The following is a 16,736-nucleotide window of genomic DNA, read 5'->3' on the forward strand; positions in this document are numbered from 1 at the left end:
CCATTTGTTGGAACAATTTAATTCTTCCATATGGAGTTCCGAGATACTGATAGTGATACATCGCGCGCATATCATAGAGTTGAGTCATATGTAGGTGCAACATGGTGGCCGCGGAACTGGAATTGTGCAGCAGACGACGTTTTCTTTCAATTGGCTTAGCCTTGCCTTTGGGACGTGTTATGGTTAGCTACATGTATATCTTTTTCACGTTCCTGATCTTTCTACTGTCCACGCAGACAGGAGGTCTTGCAACAGGCGAAGTTCAATACGGAAATGAGTTCAATAATGGTGAGAAGAAGGGCGGAATAAATATGTGGAATTGAGCTAGAGCAGCTGTACCCCAGGGAGCTCCCGGGCGGGCGCGGCCGGAGCTCCCTGGGTTAGAGCAGCTGCGACCCTGCCGCGTCTCACTACCAGTGCATTGGCATTGCCCCACATACTCAAAACATTGTCACTGTCACTGTCAGCTGGTTATCACAGCTACACTTGTGCACGTGCATCCATTGCCTAATCAATGCCTTGACATTTGACGTTTCCTCCATCTCAATCAATCCATGGTCGGTTCACCAGCTCCTTTTCCACAGGTTTCCACCAGAATCAACAAAAATGTGTTCATTCCTCTCATATCACTTGGAATGCTTTAACTTGTTGCAGTTGTTTACTGAACTAGACTAACTTTGTACATAATTAAAAAAAAAAAACTAGACCCCAAAATTAGTAGATAGGCCTACAATTTTTCAATCATGATTCATGTCCATTAATTTGTTACCTTAAATTTCAAGAACAAAACTGGAGGCATTTGCTTCTCAAAAGTAAACACAGTCTTTCGTTGTTCTCTTTAAAGGTCAAGTCCACCCCAGATAAATGTTGATTTGAGCAAATGATATAGAGAAAAATAAAACTAGCATAAAGCTGAAAACTTCATCAAAATTGGATGTAAAATGAGAAAGTTATGACATTTTAAAGTCTCGCTTATTTTTCACAAAACAGTGACATGCACAACTCGGTGACATGCAAATGAGACAGACGATGTTGTCCCTCACTATTTCTTTTGTTTTTTATTGTTTGCATTAGACTACAATATTTCATTTTTTTCAGATTTGACAATAAGGACAAACTTTACTGAACCGTATATTATTAAACAATGCTAATTCCACATGTTCAGGGAGGAATTAATTGATGTTTCACTTGGCAATGAGGAGAATATAAGAATAGTGGATGACGTCATCAGTCTCCTCATTTGCATACCGACCAGGATGTGCAAATAACCGTTTTGTGAAATTAAGCGAAACTTTAAAATGTCATAACTTTTTTATTTTACATCCGATTTTGGTGAAATTTTCAGTGTTGTAAGTTTCTTTAGAATATTCACTTCACACAATTTCTCATCAATTGACCATTATTTTCCACACCATAACATTTAATAGCACTTAATAGTATTTTAACCATTCACAATACACCTGTTTTCATAATATTTTATTTAATCATATTTTTCAAAATGACATCATTCAGATGATAAAAATCAAAATCATCACTTCTTGGGAACAAATTCAGATTTTTATTCAAATCAACTTTTTTTTTTTGGGGGGGTGGGCTTGTCCTTTAATACTCAGCAAATCGAAGACTCGGACGACAAAATGTTAAAAGTTTTTTTTCTGTAGCAGGACAAACTTTGGTTTTTGAACTTTAATGACAGGGTCTTCAGAGTTCGAAGAAAGAAGAAGAGGGGTGGCAAATACTCTGGGACGTCAATAAAATTTTTGTAAGTGCAAGTGCAAAGAGGAAAGGGAAAGCATCACACCTCTATTGCAGAAGATTTCTTATTATTTAATTGTTATTATTTTTCCATCCCATAATGATATTTTGGTCACCTGATCTAACCTGGCTGAGTGTCACTGTTTTGATGGACAGGGCAAAACCTATTTCCATTGGTAAAAATATCTTAATTCAACTCAAATTTCTGATTTTGAATTCCAAAATCATTCTTACTTCCTAATTGGTCAATTAAAGGGGCAGGACTTACTTCATTCAGCATGGGAACACTGGACTCTCTCCATCCCCTGCTATCGAGAACCTATACTGACAGCTTTTAAAGCTCTACGGAGTCAATTAGCTAGTGACAGACTGACACCTGCCCAACAAATATATAACTAAAAATTGACAAAAATAAAATTATCTGTCCAGGACAGTTCAATATTCTTGACCTATCTCTCTATTTGCTTTGCCATTTAGTCTCCAAAACCATTCAAAACTGCGAAAAAAAAATGTTTATGTCGGTCCTATATCCCTTAGGAATCCTTCACCCTCAAACTGCCCCTTGCATTAGTGTGCATTTTGGTATGTTCACACTCTACATTAATCTTCACTATGCTACAGTACTATAAACATAACTTTGCATGAAAAGTAACCGAGGACAAGGAAAATATTAAAATTGCACTGCTTCTAACATGTCAAGTGGGTAAAAATAAGTGTGAAATCAATACTTTAGACAATAGAGAAATATACTATTTACAGAGACAATGCTAAATATGACTAGATTCATAATATATACCCCCAAAACCAGCCCAATAGCATAGTATGTTATGATGTGAATAATTTGATGTATGATTTGCTTTTTTTTTTATCAGTCCTGTTATGCCGACAATGTGGTCATGCCGTGGCCCATGCTTCAGACTTTGTAACAGTAAGCTCTTCCCAGGCTTTACATCAGAGAAATAATACCATTCTTGGAAGAGAAGACGTTCTTGTTCAACTCCTCAAAAATCCACATGGTATGTAGTTCGGGTTGCTCAATAAGTTTTACTTGTATGCATGTTGATCATTGCTCAAATAAAGCCTTTGTTAATGATAATAATTAGACATATCGCGCCAAATCCACTCTGTAGAGTGCTCAAGGCGCTTTAAAGGTTAAGTGCTTTGTTTATTATCATTATTATTACACACATATCTTTACCCTTTTTGTTTTTCAGGACGCCATTTTGAAGTCATAACAACTTCTACTGCTGATGTTACAAAGCAGCCTCGTGTGAGTAACTGTAATCAGTGTTGAGAAGAGGCAATTTTATACCTTTGTCTTTCCCTGGGGTTTGCTACATTCAGTGTAAAACTCTCAACCCTTCAGTTTCAGATAGGGTGTACAAAGGTCATATTTGATGAAAAGTGCAGGATTATCTATTACATAATTTACATTAAAGGAGAAACCTTTTGAGCAAGTTAGCTCGGGTAAAAGCACAAAAATCAAGGAATAGATCAGTGAAAGTTTGAGTAAAATTGGACAAGAAACATGAAAGTTATGAGCATTTGAACGTCAAGATCACTAATGCTATGGAGGTCCTTCCATTGGCAATGCAGACACGTTCTGTGATGTCATACATGTCAGAACTCTCCCCTTTGGACACTGAAAATATACCTCAAAACTTTTTGTTGCTCATTCCAATGGTATTGAACAAAAATTCATCACTGATATAATAATCCAAATCCTCTCAAAAAAAAGATAACGGATATGTATTAAAGTTGTGGGGAAGTTGTACAGGTGTGACTTCATAGATTTTCGTCTCGGTACCAATGGGAGGGTCTATATAGCACTAGTGATCTCAATATCCAAACGCTCATAACTGTCTTATTATTCATCTAATCTTCCCCGCACTTTCATTGATCTGTTTTTTTAATTTTATTTTTCTTTTTTAATGACTTCAACAAGTTTCAAGGATTTTATGCTCTTGTAACCTTACATAACATTTATAAAATATATATAAACAAATAACTTCTGGTGGTTTCCATGGTTGAGAATACATTTATATGGAGGTTTTGTTTGTTCTTGAAAAGGACAGATCAAATGCCCAAGAGAACATGAAATGTTTTGATTTTCATTATGATTCAAAGGAAGTTTCTTTATCATCAAATTGATGAAAGTTGAAATATTTGAATCTTCATATGATGAAATGAAAATTCGATGTGTGAAGGTATCGACCCCCCATTTGCATACTTTTGTTATTTACATTTTACTGTTTTGTGCAAATATGAAGCAATAATTTAAAGTGGCACAATTCTTATTTGATATAAGAAGAAGAATTGTCAGTGCTATGCTTCTTTATCTTTTTTTATTGCATTCAATTAAACTTGATCTTTGGATGGACTTCACTTTTTTAATTCAAATAGAGAAAAATTTGATATTGTTCACGAATTTACCATCTATTTTCATTTTTGATGATTTTATGGATTTCTGGGGAGTGTTTCATGAAAAGTATTATCAGTGATTTTCACTGACAGATGTTATAAGCTACTACAAGTCCTTGCACCGGATTGGCCGAGAGCAAATAAGTCAGTGAAAAACTTTCTCATGAAACCCTCTCCTGATTCCCTGTTATCTCCTGCTTCTTTTAGCTTTATAAAGAAGACAGCTGGTTTGATGGTTATGACTGGAAAATGATAACATGCCCACAGTGCCGATCACACTTGGGATGGTAAGTAGATTAAAATAATAAGAAATAAATTATATAGGATTTGTATAGCGCACGTATCCACCTTACAAGGTGCTCAAGGCGCTCCTATATTACCCCGGCTAAGCTAGTCTACCAATTATGGTGCGCACAGCCTTTTGAGGAATTGAATTACTTCCTGCTGTACCCATTTACCTCACCTGGGTCGAGTGCAGCACGGTGTGGATAAATTTCTTGCTGAAGGAAAACAGGCAATGGCTAGGATTCAAACCCACGACCCTCTGTTTAAAAGGCGAGAGTCAGAACCACTAGACCACGACGCGCCCACATAGTAAAGAGGCCAGATTTTGGTTCCATGACGTTTGCCCCTGATTAAAAATCTGCACATTAAGCCAGACATAAAATCTAACTCTCCAGGACTAAATAACCCCTAATCCTTATTGTTAAAGGACAAGTCCAACCCAACAAAAAGTTGATTTGAATACAAAGAGAAAAATCCAACAAGCATAACACTGAAAATTTAATCAAAATCGGATGTAAAATAAGAAAGTTATGACATTTTAAAGTTTCGCTTAATTTCACAAAACAGTTATACGGTATGCACATCCTGGTTGGTATGCAAATGAGGAGACTATGATGTCATCCACTCACTATTTCTTTTGTATTTTCTCATATGAAATATTCTTATTTTCTCCTCATTGCCAAGTGAAACATCATTTAATTCCTCCCTGAACAAGTGGAATTAGCATTGTTAATAATAATATATGGTTCAGTCAAGTTGGTCCTTATTGTCAAATCTGTAAAAAATGAAATATTGTTTAGTTCAAACAATAAAAAACAAATTAAATAGTGAGTGATGGACATCATCGACTGACTCACCTAGTTGTGCTTATCACTGTTTTGTGAAAAATAAGCGAAACTTAAAAATGTCATAACTTTCTTATTTTACATCCGATTTTGATGAAATTTTCAGCACTATGCTAGTTTAATTTTTTTCTATTCATTCAAGTCAGCATTTTCCTGGGGTGGACTTGACCTTTAAATCATTCTGAACCAAAACCTCTATTACAATCCTAACTCTAACCCTACCCCCTCTGAGATATAAGACAGCCTAGGAGCAAATGGTGCAGGAGCATATGATGTCACTTGTTGTGTCACCCAAATTTCACATACTGGTATGCGTTTTGTAATTGCTTTTAATGTGCGTTAGACCTTAGAGTTTCAAATAATGATACCCAATATTTGGAATATTGAAGCTCTTTTTAAATTTTCAAAGTTTGAAATTCAATGTAATGTAAAATGAAAGGGGTTATCGCTTCTCAGTTAGTGTGAATGAAGTGGTGTCTGGTGTTTCTAGGGCTTGCATGTTTGATTAACTTTTGAAAAACTTATCAGTTGGCTGTGTAGTTCTGAATTAGTGAGATGCATTCATCTATTGAATAAAAAATAGCTGGGATAAAACAGTAAAAGTATCCAGCGCTTACAACATTGCATTAAGTACTATAAATGTTGCATAGTATCATTATTATTAATAATGAAATCAAGTATTACAGATTTGTATGTTTCTGTACTGACATTAATACAATGGATTAGAAAACATTGACATGCTTATCTCTCGATGAATGGGGACATCCTGTTCGTTTTGATAGAAGGAAATTAATATGATATAGAAATGATATCATGTCTTGTATTGAAATTGATTTGATTTTCTTTATTTGTGATGCAGGTACTTTGAACCTAGGGAGACGCAGAAAGCAGAGACTTGCCAAGATAAGGGCGATGAAGATACATGCAGTGGGGATAGAGATGACACTTGGAATGAAAACTCGTTAGTAGAGAAGAAAAATCCATTCCATGCACTCATACTGGCAAATCTTATTCATGAAGAATGTGAGTAGATATCATCCCTATGGTGGTGTATAATAAGCAAACGGAAAGTAGTAATATTATACTTCTTAGGATGATTATAAAAGCAAAATTACGAGAGAAGGAGGAACCATTCCCTGCACTCATAGATTGGTGTATGATAAATTAACCCCCAAAATAATAAGTTTCTTAGAATGATTATTAAAGCAAATTCATTCATTTCAATTCAATATTTATTCCTCATGGTGAACATGAAAATTATACTATCTGCGGGATTTCCATACAATGAAAAAATTATTTGAGAAGATATTGGCATGCAATGAAAATTAACGACCTTATCAACAAATACTATACATGTATATAGCATTAAAGTTACAAGTACCAGTGAGTAAGGAGAAGAAAAATTAGCATATTTTGCACAAAAAGTTTGGGACATGTTTCAGAAGCCAAAATGACAAAAATGTGTAATAAAGTGACTTTCAAGTAACAATATGATGGGGAAATAGAATGGTACAGAAAATCAAAGGACTATTCCATTTTAATCTGTCCTTATGTGAGCTCATCTGGTCATCGTTTCATAAAGACTTGTTACAAAAACAAACACCCAATTTCCTTATCAAATGTACAATCAGCCAATCAGATTGAATGGTTTCGGTAGCTTTAAACTCTTATTGCAAATTGTTTTTTATTATAACAAGATGAAACAGGGCCCTAGAAGTTAAACAAGGCTATGTTATCTCTCATTTTTCCATTTGCAGACGCTGAAGCTCTGGTGGTACAACCAAAGATCTTTGGAGGATAGATCTCCGACAACGAGATGTTGGGTTGGTGCAATATGAGTAATTACAGTGAAACCTGTCTACAAGGACCACCCAAGGGAGACAAGGAAACGTGGCCTTCACAAGCAGGTGGTCTTTATGTGCCTTTTTCTCACAACGTTTTCTTCACCCCGGATTATTGTTAACCCTGTACTATCCTTGACCTGTACCATGATTTTTTCCTGTTCTCACATGCCAAATTTTCTGCCTAACCCCAGCTATTATAAGGAAAAGCATGTAATGCCGGACTATTGGTAGCCATTTATGAGTCTTATCTCTGATTGGACAACAGCGCTGGCTCCGTTGCCTCTAGCGCACAGATTGAGCACTGTCATGGGCTTGGCCAGGTTTGGCCTTGTACGGGCTTGGACTCTTATCCTGGGGCCTGTTGCAGAAAGAGTTGCGTTTAAACGCAAGTCAAAATATCAAGCTTAAGTCCCAAATATGGGAGCTTCATTGGCTGAAAATCAAGTTGCGCAAGATTTTTTGAGTTGCGTTTGATTGCAATCCTTTCTGCAACGGGCCCCCGGACTCTGATACTTCAATCGCCCTGCTAACCGTGCTATTCTGCAGAGCCAAATAATCCTGTACTATAGGTGGGGTTAACCCACTTTGCAAAACAATTTTGTGAGAAAAGAAAGTGGGCTAAGCTTGACCCCGGACTTAAGGCAGGACTAACTTGCCATTTATTCCCACCTACAGTACAGGGTTAAGGAAAATTTTGCCTGTGCGAAAAGGGAATTAGACGAGTACCCTTAATACATGTTACACCGGGGAATACTTTTTTTAACGGAAACAAAATATGTGGTCTTAATGTACAGGTAATCTTTCTTATGTGGTTACTCTGACAAGTGGGTTTTTCCATAAAAGCTTTCAGTAAGTAACAATGTTACGAATGGCTGGTGGGTGACATGACATTTGTTCCTGTCTTAAAGGGATGCTCCGGGCTGAAGATATTTATATCTCAATAAATAGAGTAAAATTCACAAAGCGAAATGCTGAAAATGTCATCAAAATCGGATAACAAATAACAAAGTTATTGAATTTTAAAGATTTGCATTATTCCGTTGAAACAGTTCGAGGCATGTCTTCATGAATATTCATCAGGTGTGCTGATGATGTCATATCACCACTTGTTCTTTTGTATTTTATTATATGACATTGGGTTTATTCAAAAATTTTCACCCAAGAACTAAAACAATTGAAGTGACAACTGATCAAGTGCATTAGTCATTTCTTGCTGCAACTTATCATTTACACATTTATGAAAAAATGAGCTGGACCGTTTCACCGGAATAATGCAAATCTTGAAAATTGAATTACTTTGGTATTTGCTATCCGATTTTGATGAAATTTTCAGCATTTGCTCTGTGAATTTTATTTAGAATTATTCAGATATAAATTATCTTCAGCTTGGAGTATCCCTTTGATATCTTGGAGGGCATAGGGTTGGAGTTAGGATTGTTATAGTTTATTTAGTTTTTGGTTCAGAATAATGTAAAGATAAGGATTAGAGTTTATTTTAGTCATGCAGATTAGATTATATGCTTGGCACAACTTGCAGATTTTCCATCGGAGCAATTGTCGCAGGAGCAAATGTCATGGAACCGGCTGGTGATCCAGTCAAATCAATACTACTGAAAATTTGGAGTATATTGTTTAACCTCAAGATAGGGGCACTGATCCTTCATAAAGTTGCTTGTAGGCAGCCTTATGAAACACCCCCAGGGCCCTGTGACATGCCGTTTAGTGATTAATCGTAGGACAGATCATTGTAATTGATCATACACAGTAATCAGTGTAATCAATTGTGGGAAGCAGTCCTTTGATCAATCGCTAAGCTTCGTGTTACGGGGCCCAGGTTTGGCTGTAACTAGTGTTGATTCAAAGGGAAATCCAACCTCTAGCTTTGGGCCTTAATTTACAAATGTGGTTTTGAATATGTTATGTGACATGGTGGTACATGCAGAGTAGCCAAGTAATACGGATTTTCAGTATTTAGTACTGAAAAATGAGAAGAGTACTGATGGATTCATGCTGATTTCTAAGTATAAGTTTTGTGTGACGCGGTATGGATTTTATTTCTAAATACTGATTTTAGCTTTTAAAATACTGAAATTTCCTTGTTCAGGTTAGCAGCTTTGTTCATGTAGGTGTTGGGAATTTGTTATTCTGTATTTAGATACCCTGTCAAAAGCATGTGCCGCGTTTTAAGTTTTAGCAGGAATCCAGCTGTACAAGTACTTTGCGTCTTTTCATTTACATTTTCCCTGTTGAATTTGATGGAAGTACCATTTTCACATGTTTAAAAAAAAAGGGGGAGGGGTGAAGGTCCGCCATCTCCTCCCCTCCCCACCCCCTGTTCCGCAGCCCCTGAATCATAGTGGATGTCCTGCATTCACTATCATTTTGTCATTGATGAAATGTGAGAATCAGGAATTCCCTGTGGGAAATGTGTGTCTCTGACATTTGACAAGGTAACTTAGCGTGTATATTGATTGTGAGTGTCTTTGTCATGTTCAAATTCTCATGCATGATCTACTATCTTCGCTTATCAAAGGATCCTGTTTCACACACTGAGATGTCATCATTTCTCATGCAAGGAGTCCATCAAAACTAATGTCCATTTCAAGTGGGTTGGAACTGGCTCCCCTCTGGAACGGCCTTCTTACTTGCTCTACATACCAAACACGAGTGTTTCCACATTTCTGCTCTGCCCTTACATCCTACGCAAGAAGGGCATGTTTGCTAGTCTTCATCTTTCGTGTCATAGTTTGGATGGCTTGCCAGAACAAAAGACCCCTTGCTCCTTCTTCAATACTTGATAATTGTGTTTGCACTTCCCTGTGTTTCTTATCCTTGAAAGAAAATGAAGTTTATCTTGTCTTAGCAACAACAAGGTCATCACTGTTTTGCTGTAGGTGAGTGCAGAGGTCCTTTTTAGGTTGCCCACAAACAAAATAATAGGCGATTTTATCATACTTTCATTTTCTAATATGAAAATACTATTTCAAGAGAAACAACAATGAAGCATGTTTAAGTAGAAAATTTCAGGATTGTCATATCTTGATACTCGGCCAGATGGCAACTTCCACCAGGAACGATTATTCTATTGTTACTGGGGGTGCTGAGCATTGTCGCAGCACCCCCAGTAACAATAGATAATCCTCCACGACCAGGTCCATGACTTCCACACAGTTGCAGCTAAACAATTGTAGACTATGACTTTTAATTGGTCACATCAACGTTAATGAATTGTCATTATAATCATAATTAATAAACAACATTCTTCTGGGCAAAATAAAGCACTTCTTTGACCTCAACCCCATGCAGCTCCTCAAATATTTTGTGCCTGTGCTGGAATTTCAAAAGGCATCATCTTGTATCGATATCAACCAAATAGGATGGCATAGGTCATCAGGTAGCTGCTCATCTTATCCATCTTCACCTTCTCTAGGTTCTTGTCATGATCAGCAAGTGCCTCCAGTTTTGCGTCACCAGTACCAAACACCAAGAAATCATCTGCTATGACCTCTACGCCATGCAGTCCTTCGATTATTTCATGTTGTCTGTGCTGGAATTCCTCTGGGGCTGTGAGATCCCAAAAGGCACCCTCTATTGTTGTCCATCTTCACTTGCCGGAATCCATCCTACAGAATGCATTATGGTAAAGGCTTTGGCCAAGATAGAGAGGATATCATCTATTACTAGGATTGGGTAGTGCAGTCTATTAATCGCCCGGTTTGATTATCTAGGGTACAGGTTTCTTGATGATCACCATACTACTGATCCAGTCTGTTGGCTCAGAGACCTTTAATCATTCCTCTGTTCAAGTTCAGTCAACTTTTTCTTCAGCTCATCCTTGATGTTGACAGGGACTCTGCATGTTTGATGTTTAACAGGTGTGACATCCTCATCAATGTGTCAACAGACAGCCAAATACTTCAAGTACATCATGGGTCCCGACTTACAAAGAGTTACGATTGATCCAATGGAAATCCATCAGTGTCATGATTTTTTCTACAGGAAATTTGCAAATGTCCTTTGTAAACAAAGGAGAACACACCAAATCATAAAAAAATCAATTAATTCATGGATATACATTTATATCTAGAAATTTTTTTGAAAAAACATGCATTTTATATGTTGAATTTTCTGGCTTTCCATAGTTGCGATTGATCGGATCAATCGCAACTCTTTGGAAGACGGGGCCCTGGTATTCTTTGATCAGGTCTCTATAGACTGTGTGAAATGGATTGTTTCCTCTCTGGTTCTGACCTGGATCAACATTCCGATCTCCATGTGTATGTAAGGCTCAGATGATATTAGTCAACACTTCAATGTTATCTTCTCTTTTAATATGCCACCAACCACGTCCAGCGTATAATTATACCCCATCCCCCTTTCTGAGCAGCAAAGTTCAAGGTTTGTAAGATATTTTGAATTTGAGTTCAATTGTCCAAATTTCCATGTGTCGTTTTAGAATGCATTGAATTATTGTCGTTAGTTTATCTCTACTTCATGTATGTCTCCAGAGTAATCTCATCTTTTATTTCAACCTAAATATCTCTTTTCCAAATTTTCCCAGTTTGGTTCCAAAATATCAAGTCTCTTTGGTGGTTTTCGAATCCTTACACTAGCTGCTGTGTAGTGTGCGGTCTTCTTTTGACTTTGCGTTTTGTTGTAGACTTGCCGATTGGTGGCATTTCTGTGTGCTTCTCCGTCTTCGATGGTGAATATTGCAGAATGCACTCTGGGGTGTCTGGAGGTTCTGGCTGCATCTCCTGACGTAGCGGAATGAGTGCCCTGCAATTCCTTCGAAGTGGTCCTCCGTCTGTTGCTATGGCTAAGGATCTTGGAGTGTTGGCTGATGTCACCACTGTGGCTTCCTGCTGGGAATCTTTGCCACTCTCTCCTGGCTGCAGTGGGTGGATAATGTTAATTGCCGAAAACCTCAGTTTGCATCCAGCTTTGAGAAGATTCTTGATCCTTGAAGTTGTGCAAGTGTGTTGTCCACTGGTGGTAAAGGATCTACGTATCTCTTAACACTTTTTCAGCTGCGTCAGATCTACACAGATTTGGATCTGTCCATTTAGCTGTGGGACAACCACCATTCCTGCACAGGGCCAGGAATTTTTAAAAGGGGGGGGGCGAAAGCCCCGTAACATAAACCAAAGGTGCGTCATGATGCATTTGGAAAAATTAAACTCCTTATATGCGATTTCTGAGGTCATCACTCTATGTCAAAATTAATCGATTTCATAAGTAAAATGTGTGTTTCGCTCATTGTGGAATGGTAGGTAGATTTCACGAATCTCAATGCCGAATTTGTTCGCTCTAGTCGCGCTTGTTGCTGAGAAGGTGAGTATTATCCTGAATATTGTCACAATATTCAGGTACAGCTTCTCCAGCCTAGCTTCCTTCAGCTTTTTTTGGGTGTCAGCAGGGGTAGAGGGGAATTTTCATCAGGAGTTCCCGTCTGAAGTCACCTTGGCAGGGCAAGTCATGCTCATAACAGGTAGCAATAGTATTTTCTATCCCTTCATAAGAGGGCCTTGCTTGCATCAGTTGATCGTCCGACGAATCTGTCTTTTAGTTGTGAGATGATGATCTATAAAGGGCAGAAATAGTCAATTGGTTTGAATGGGGACCAATTACCAATTGGTTTCAATGTGTACTCATTGTTTCACTTTCCATGTACTCCAAATTGAAACCAATTGCCAATTGGTATCCAATTTGGATATTCAATGGGTATTCAATTGGAATTTTGTCTATTACAATGCTATGCATAGTCGGCAGCTGCCAGTTGTTCATTGATATTGATATATGTACTACTTGCTAATACGGCCTACAATGCCCCTCCAATCATTGTCTCCTCAGGGTCACGGTCCGCCATTGTCAATGGAGTATGGTTCTTCTGTCCTTCCAAGACCTTTTAGTGCGCATATGTGACTGAGCACGTACGGCATACAATTTATGACACAGGTTGGATTTCCCTTTTCTCATTGAAGAAGTTTGATATAGGAGATTATATGACACATAGATAGTTCCTTGCCATTTGATTGGTTGTTGATATCAATGAATCATTCAGCCCATTTTACAATGATGTCATTAGACATGAAATTTTAGCTCCATTCATCATGCAATTTTCGATCCATATGATTTTGTCCATTGCACGCTGGTGCCAAGACCACTGGCACTACACCTGTAAACATTTGGGTTAGGAGCGTGTATTACTGTGTACGTACATGATGTATTCAACAATCAACAGACCATGCTCGCTCAGCTGCTTACACTGAATGAACTTTTGCGTCTAAATTCATTAATTGCAAATGACAAGGATCTATATTTAGGTGTCATATAAAACATTCGTTCAATGGACAGAATATTTCATTCACTGAAAGATGAAATGATCCATTCAACTCAGCTGTGTTGTTGAATGGGTCATCTTTTTTCACTTCATGAAGTATTCCGTACATTGCACTCATAAACATTGATTATTTGTATAATATTTGTGGATGTAATTGTGGGGATGGAGAGGTATATTAACAGTACTATGGGAATCTTCAACCTTGTTACTCGGGGGGGGGGGGGTGCCTTTTCTGTGTGCATGATCTGACCAATGCCTTATATACCACATGCAAAGGCACACCTATTTTAGGTGAAACACCACCCAGAATTGTTCTATTCATCTTCTTATTGGATATATGTATTCCGCTTTGTAAAGGCGAGTCAGCTTTAGTTGAATCTCCATGGACCTCAGAATTATTTTCAGCAAAGGCAAAATTTGACTTAGAGGAAGAATTTGCTCCAAACATGTGCCATTTTTGGCACATGTGTTGAACAATCTAGGGCCCTTTTTATAAAAACTTACAACTATGCTAACTTATGGCAACTACCATGGTAACAGGGCTCAGCAGCCAATCACAATCAAGGTTTCCACGATAGTTAAATAATCGCAATGTTACCAGTATTTAAGACCCCATTCTCAGTATACCTTCTTGAACTGGTTTTCCTTCAAGCAGTTTAGGAAGCCAGTTTTGAAGATCGCTTCGCTAGTGTCTGCATCACACTCTGGATTCCAGGACTACTTAACGTAGAGTGGTCTGGTTTCTATGGGAACGATCTCAGTGGAGTGTTGGGAGTCGCATGTTTTGCCCGAAATTTGAAACCCCAGCGTAGGCATTCTACAAACAGTAGCACTCCCAACATGCACACACTCTCATACTTCAGTCCATGCGAAGACTGCTTGAGAACGGGGATCTTAAAAATTGCTTATACTCTGGCGATTATTTATCATGGAGAAGGTCGACTTAATATACTCAATTATACAACTCCCAAGAATGTTCTGTAAACTGATTGGTCCAAATCGGATCACATGATATTCAGCTAATTGCACTATTGTATCCAAAATGCACTATCCTGCACTCTGACGTCATACCAAAAGTACTATCCTGCACTCTGACGTCAGAGTGCAGGATAGTTCGAGGTCTGGAATGATCTAGAATTTAGATCAAATATAGCATTCGGGGGCAACTCAGTAACATGGGAGAGGGGAGGGGGTTTATAAAACAAGTAATACATGCACTCTTGTGCATAGAGGACCTAAATAATGAACTCTGTGCTCGACTCGCCAAATGGATATACTGCACTCGGTCCTGTGGACCTCGGTGCTGTATATCCATTGGCTCTTCTCGCACATCCTTCATTATTTGGCCCTGCATGCACGCGCTTACAGTACATGTATTATTTGTATACTGTATTTTCGTTTATGAATATTGCAAAATTTCTGGTTATTTGCCGTATGGGAAGTTGCATGTTTTTATTGTACAACTGTAGTTTATTTATTATACATCTATTCATTTTATTGGTTCAGTGATACAGTACTTATGTAGAGAGGTAATGTGTAATTTGTCTGTTTGTATGTTATAAACTTATTCATACACTTACATTTGTATATGAAATGAATGTTCCATTTCACAACAGTGCCTTTATAGTAATGATTCTTTTATAAATGTTTGAATCAAGCACACAATTTTTTTTTATGAGGCTACTTTTCACAACTAACTGCCTAAATCTGCAACATTGGATAAGCTTTAACATTGCAACGAAAGGGGATTTTCAGGGGTTTCTTTTTTAGTTTCCAGGGCTGTTTGAGCATTTCGAGGGTGAAATTTCCCTGAGCCCCCACATAATATTTCCCTGGTTTGAATACTCTTAGATGTATCTTCAACACAATTCAATAGATCACAACATACAGCAACAGAGATCCTATTCACCTAATTTAGATTGGATCAGTTCATTTTTCTATGAGATTCTTTCACTATCCCAACTTTTGAGCCACAATTCGCCTCATCATTTATGTTATTTTTGTTTTCATTCTCAATTTCAAATGAGGGTGGGGGGGGGGTGTGACATTGCTGGGGACATAATGTTCCACACTTGAATCGCTCTTTTTCTCTGAATAGGAGTTATTGGTTATATACTGGTTATACATAGTGTGATATCAGTGAAGGGCACTATATCTGGCTTAATTTCCCACACAGCTAATTTGGACACCATGGCCATGCAAATTCATGGATTTTCAAAATGGACCCTAATCAAGTAATCATCCGTAGATGAACTCAGGGTGTCATGTGCAATCATTTGTCATGATTTTCCCCATCATCATAACTGTGCCTCAAATATTTTATTTAATCATAGGGTAAAGGTTAAAAAAAAAAAAAAAACTATTCACTGTACATCGCCTGTCCATAAAAATCAACCAAGTTTTTTTCTTTTTTTTTTGCTTTTGGGTGCGTCGTGGTCTAGTGGTTCTGACTCTCGCCTTTCAAACAAAGGGTCGTGGGTTCGAATCCTAGCCATGGCGTGTTTTCCTTCAGCAAGAAATTTATCCACACTGTGCTGCACTCGACCCAGGTGAGGTAAATGCGTACCGGCAGGAAGTAATTCCTCAAAAAGCTGTGCGTACCAGAATCGGTAGACTAGCTTAGCCGGGGTAATATAGGAGCGCCTTGAGCACCTACATGTAGCAAGGTGGTTACATGTGCTATACAAATCCTATACCATTATTTATTATTATTTTGTATACCAGCATGGATTCCACCTTGGAATGACAGTATATTAAATGTTAGAATCTCTATTTTTTGAAAAATTTGAATTCTTCTTGCTTTGAGGTAACGGGTCGCAAAATCAAATTGTTTATAAAGATTATAGATCAGTATCAATTTCAATCACTTGCTGCAGTAGTTGTATGGGAAGAAGATCATGTTTATTATGTATTAATAAATACCATAGATACAGCAAACCACTTTTCTTTTGTTCGTGTGTGGTGGCAATGTACATTTATTTGTACACATACTTTAATTTCATTACTCCACATAAGAATGGTTAAGTGAATGTACAGGCATTGACATCAATATATATTTAGTACTGATATATACAACACAACAAAGAATATCTCTGTCAACAATCAAAATCGATATCCAAAATTACATCCACACAACAATTAGGTATTATAAAATACATCAAGTTTATGCCTTAGATTGCTTGTCCATCATAATTAGTGACCACATTTTATATGTGGCCATTCCTGATGGATTAATTATGCTTT

The 16,736-nt window shown here is 37.6% G+C and overlaps 1 protein-coding gene across 2 annotated transcripts; it reads left to right on the top strand.

The window, feature by feature from the left end:
* Positions 1–54: 54 nt before the first annotated feature.
* Positions 55–16,432, top strand: LOC129253760 (uncharacterized). 2 transcript variants are annotated; one of them, XR_010294329.1, is made up of 7 exons: positions 55–288; positions 2,628–2,771; positions 2,970–3,025; positions 4,384–4,463; positions 6,166–6,329; positions 7,064–7,213; positions 13,004–16,432. XR_010294329.1 is itself a non-coding variant. In XM_054892188.2 (6 exons), the coding sequence occupies exons 1-6, from the start codon at positions 102–104 to the stop codon at positions 7,105–7,107; spliced, it is 675 nt and encodes a 224-aa protein (XP_054748163.2). In that variant the 5' UTR covers positions 74–101; the 3' UTR covers positions 7,108–11,190. The 2 variants fall into 2 exon arrangements, 1 of the variants encoding a protein (XP_054748163.2); XM_054892188.2 differs by lacking the exon at positions 13,004–16,432 and having other exon boundaries at positions 74–288; positions 7,064–11,190.
* Positions 16,433–16,736: the final 304 nt, after the last annotated feature.

The sequence above is a fragment of the Lytechinus pictus genome, chromosome 1 (assembly GCF_037042905.1).
Source record: "Lytechinus pictus isolate F3 Inbred chromosome 1, Lp3.0, whole genome shotgun sequence".
NCBI lineage: Eukaryota > Metazoa > Echinodermata > Echinoidea > Temnopleuroida > Toxopneustidae > Lytechinus > Lytechinus pictus.

What these genes read in the sequence shown, in the direction of transcription:
- LOC129253760 (XM_054892188.2), top strand. Translation starts at nt 102, where the DNA reads ATGGTGGCCGCGGAACTGGAATTGTGCAGCAGACGACGTTTTCTTTCA. An exon ending in TGCCGATCACACTTGGGATG is followed by an intron (nt 4,464 to 6,165) that starts GTAAGTAGATTA and finishes TTTGTGATGCAG; the next exon opens with GTACTTTGAACCTAGGGAGA. An exon ending in AAATCTTATTCATGAAGAAT is followed by an intron (nt 6,330 to 7,063) that starts GTGAGTAGATAT and finishes TTCCATTTGCAG; the next exon opens with ACGCTGAAGCTCTGGTGGTA.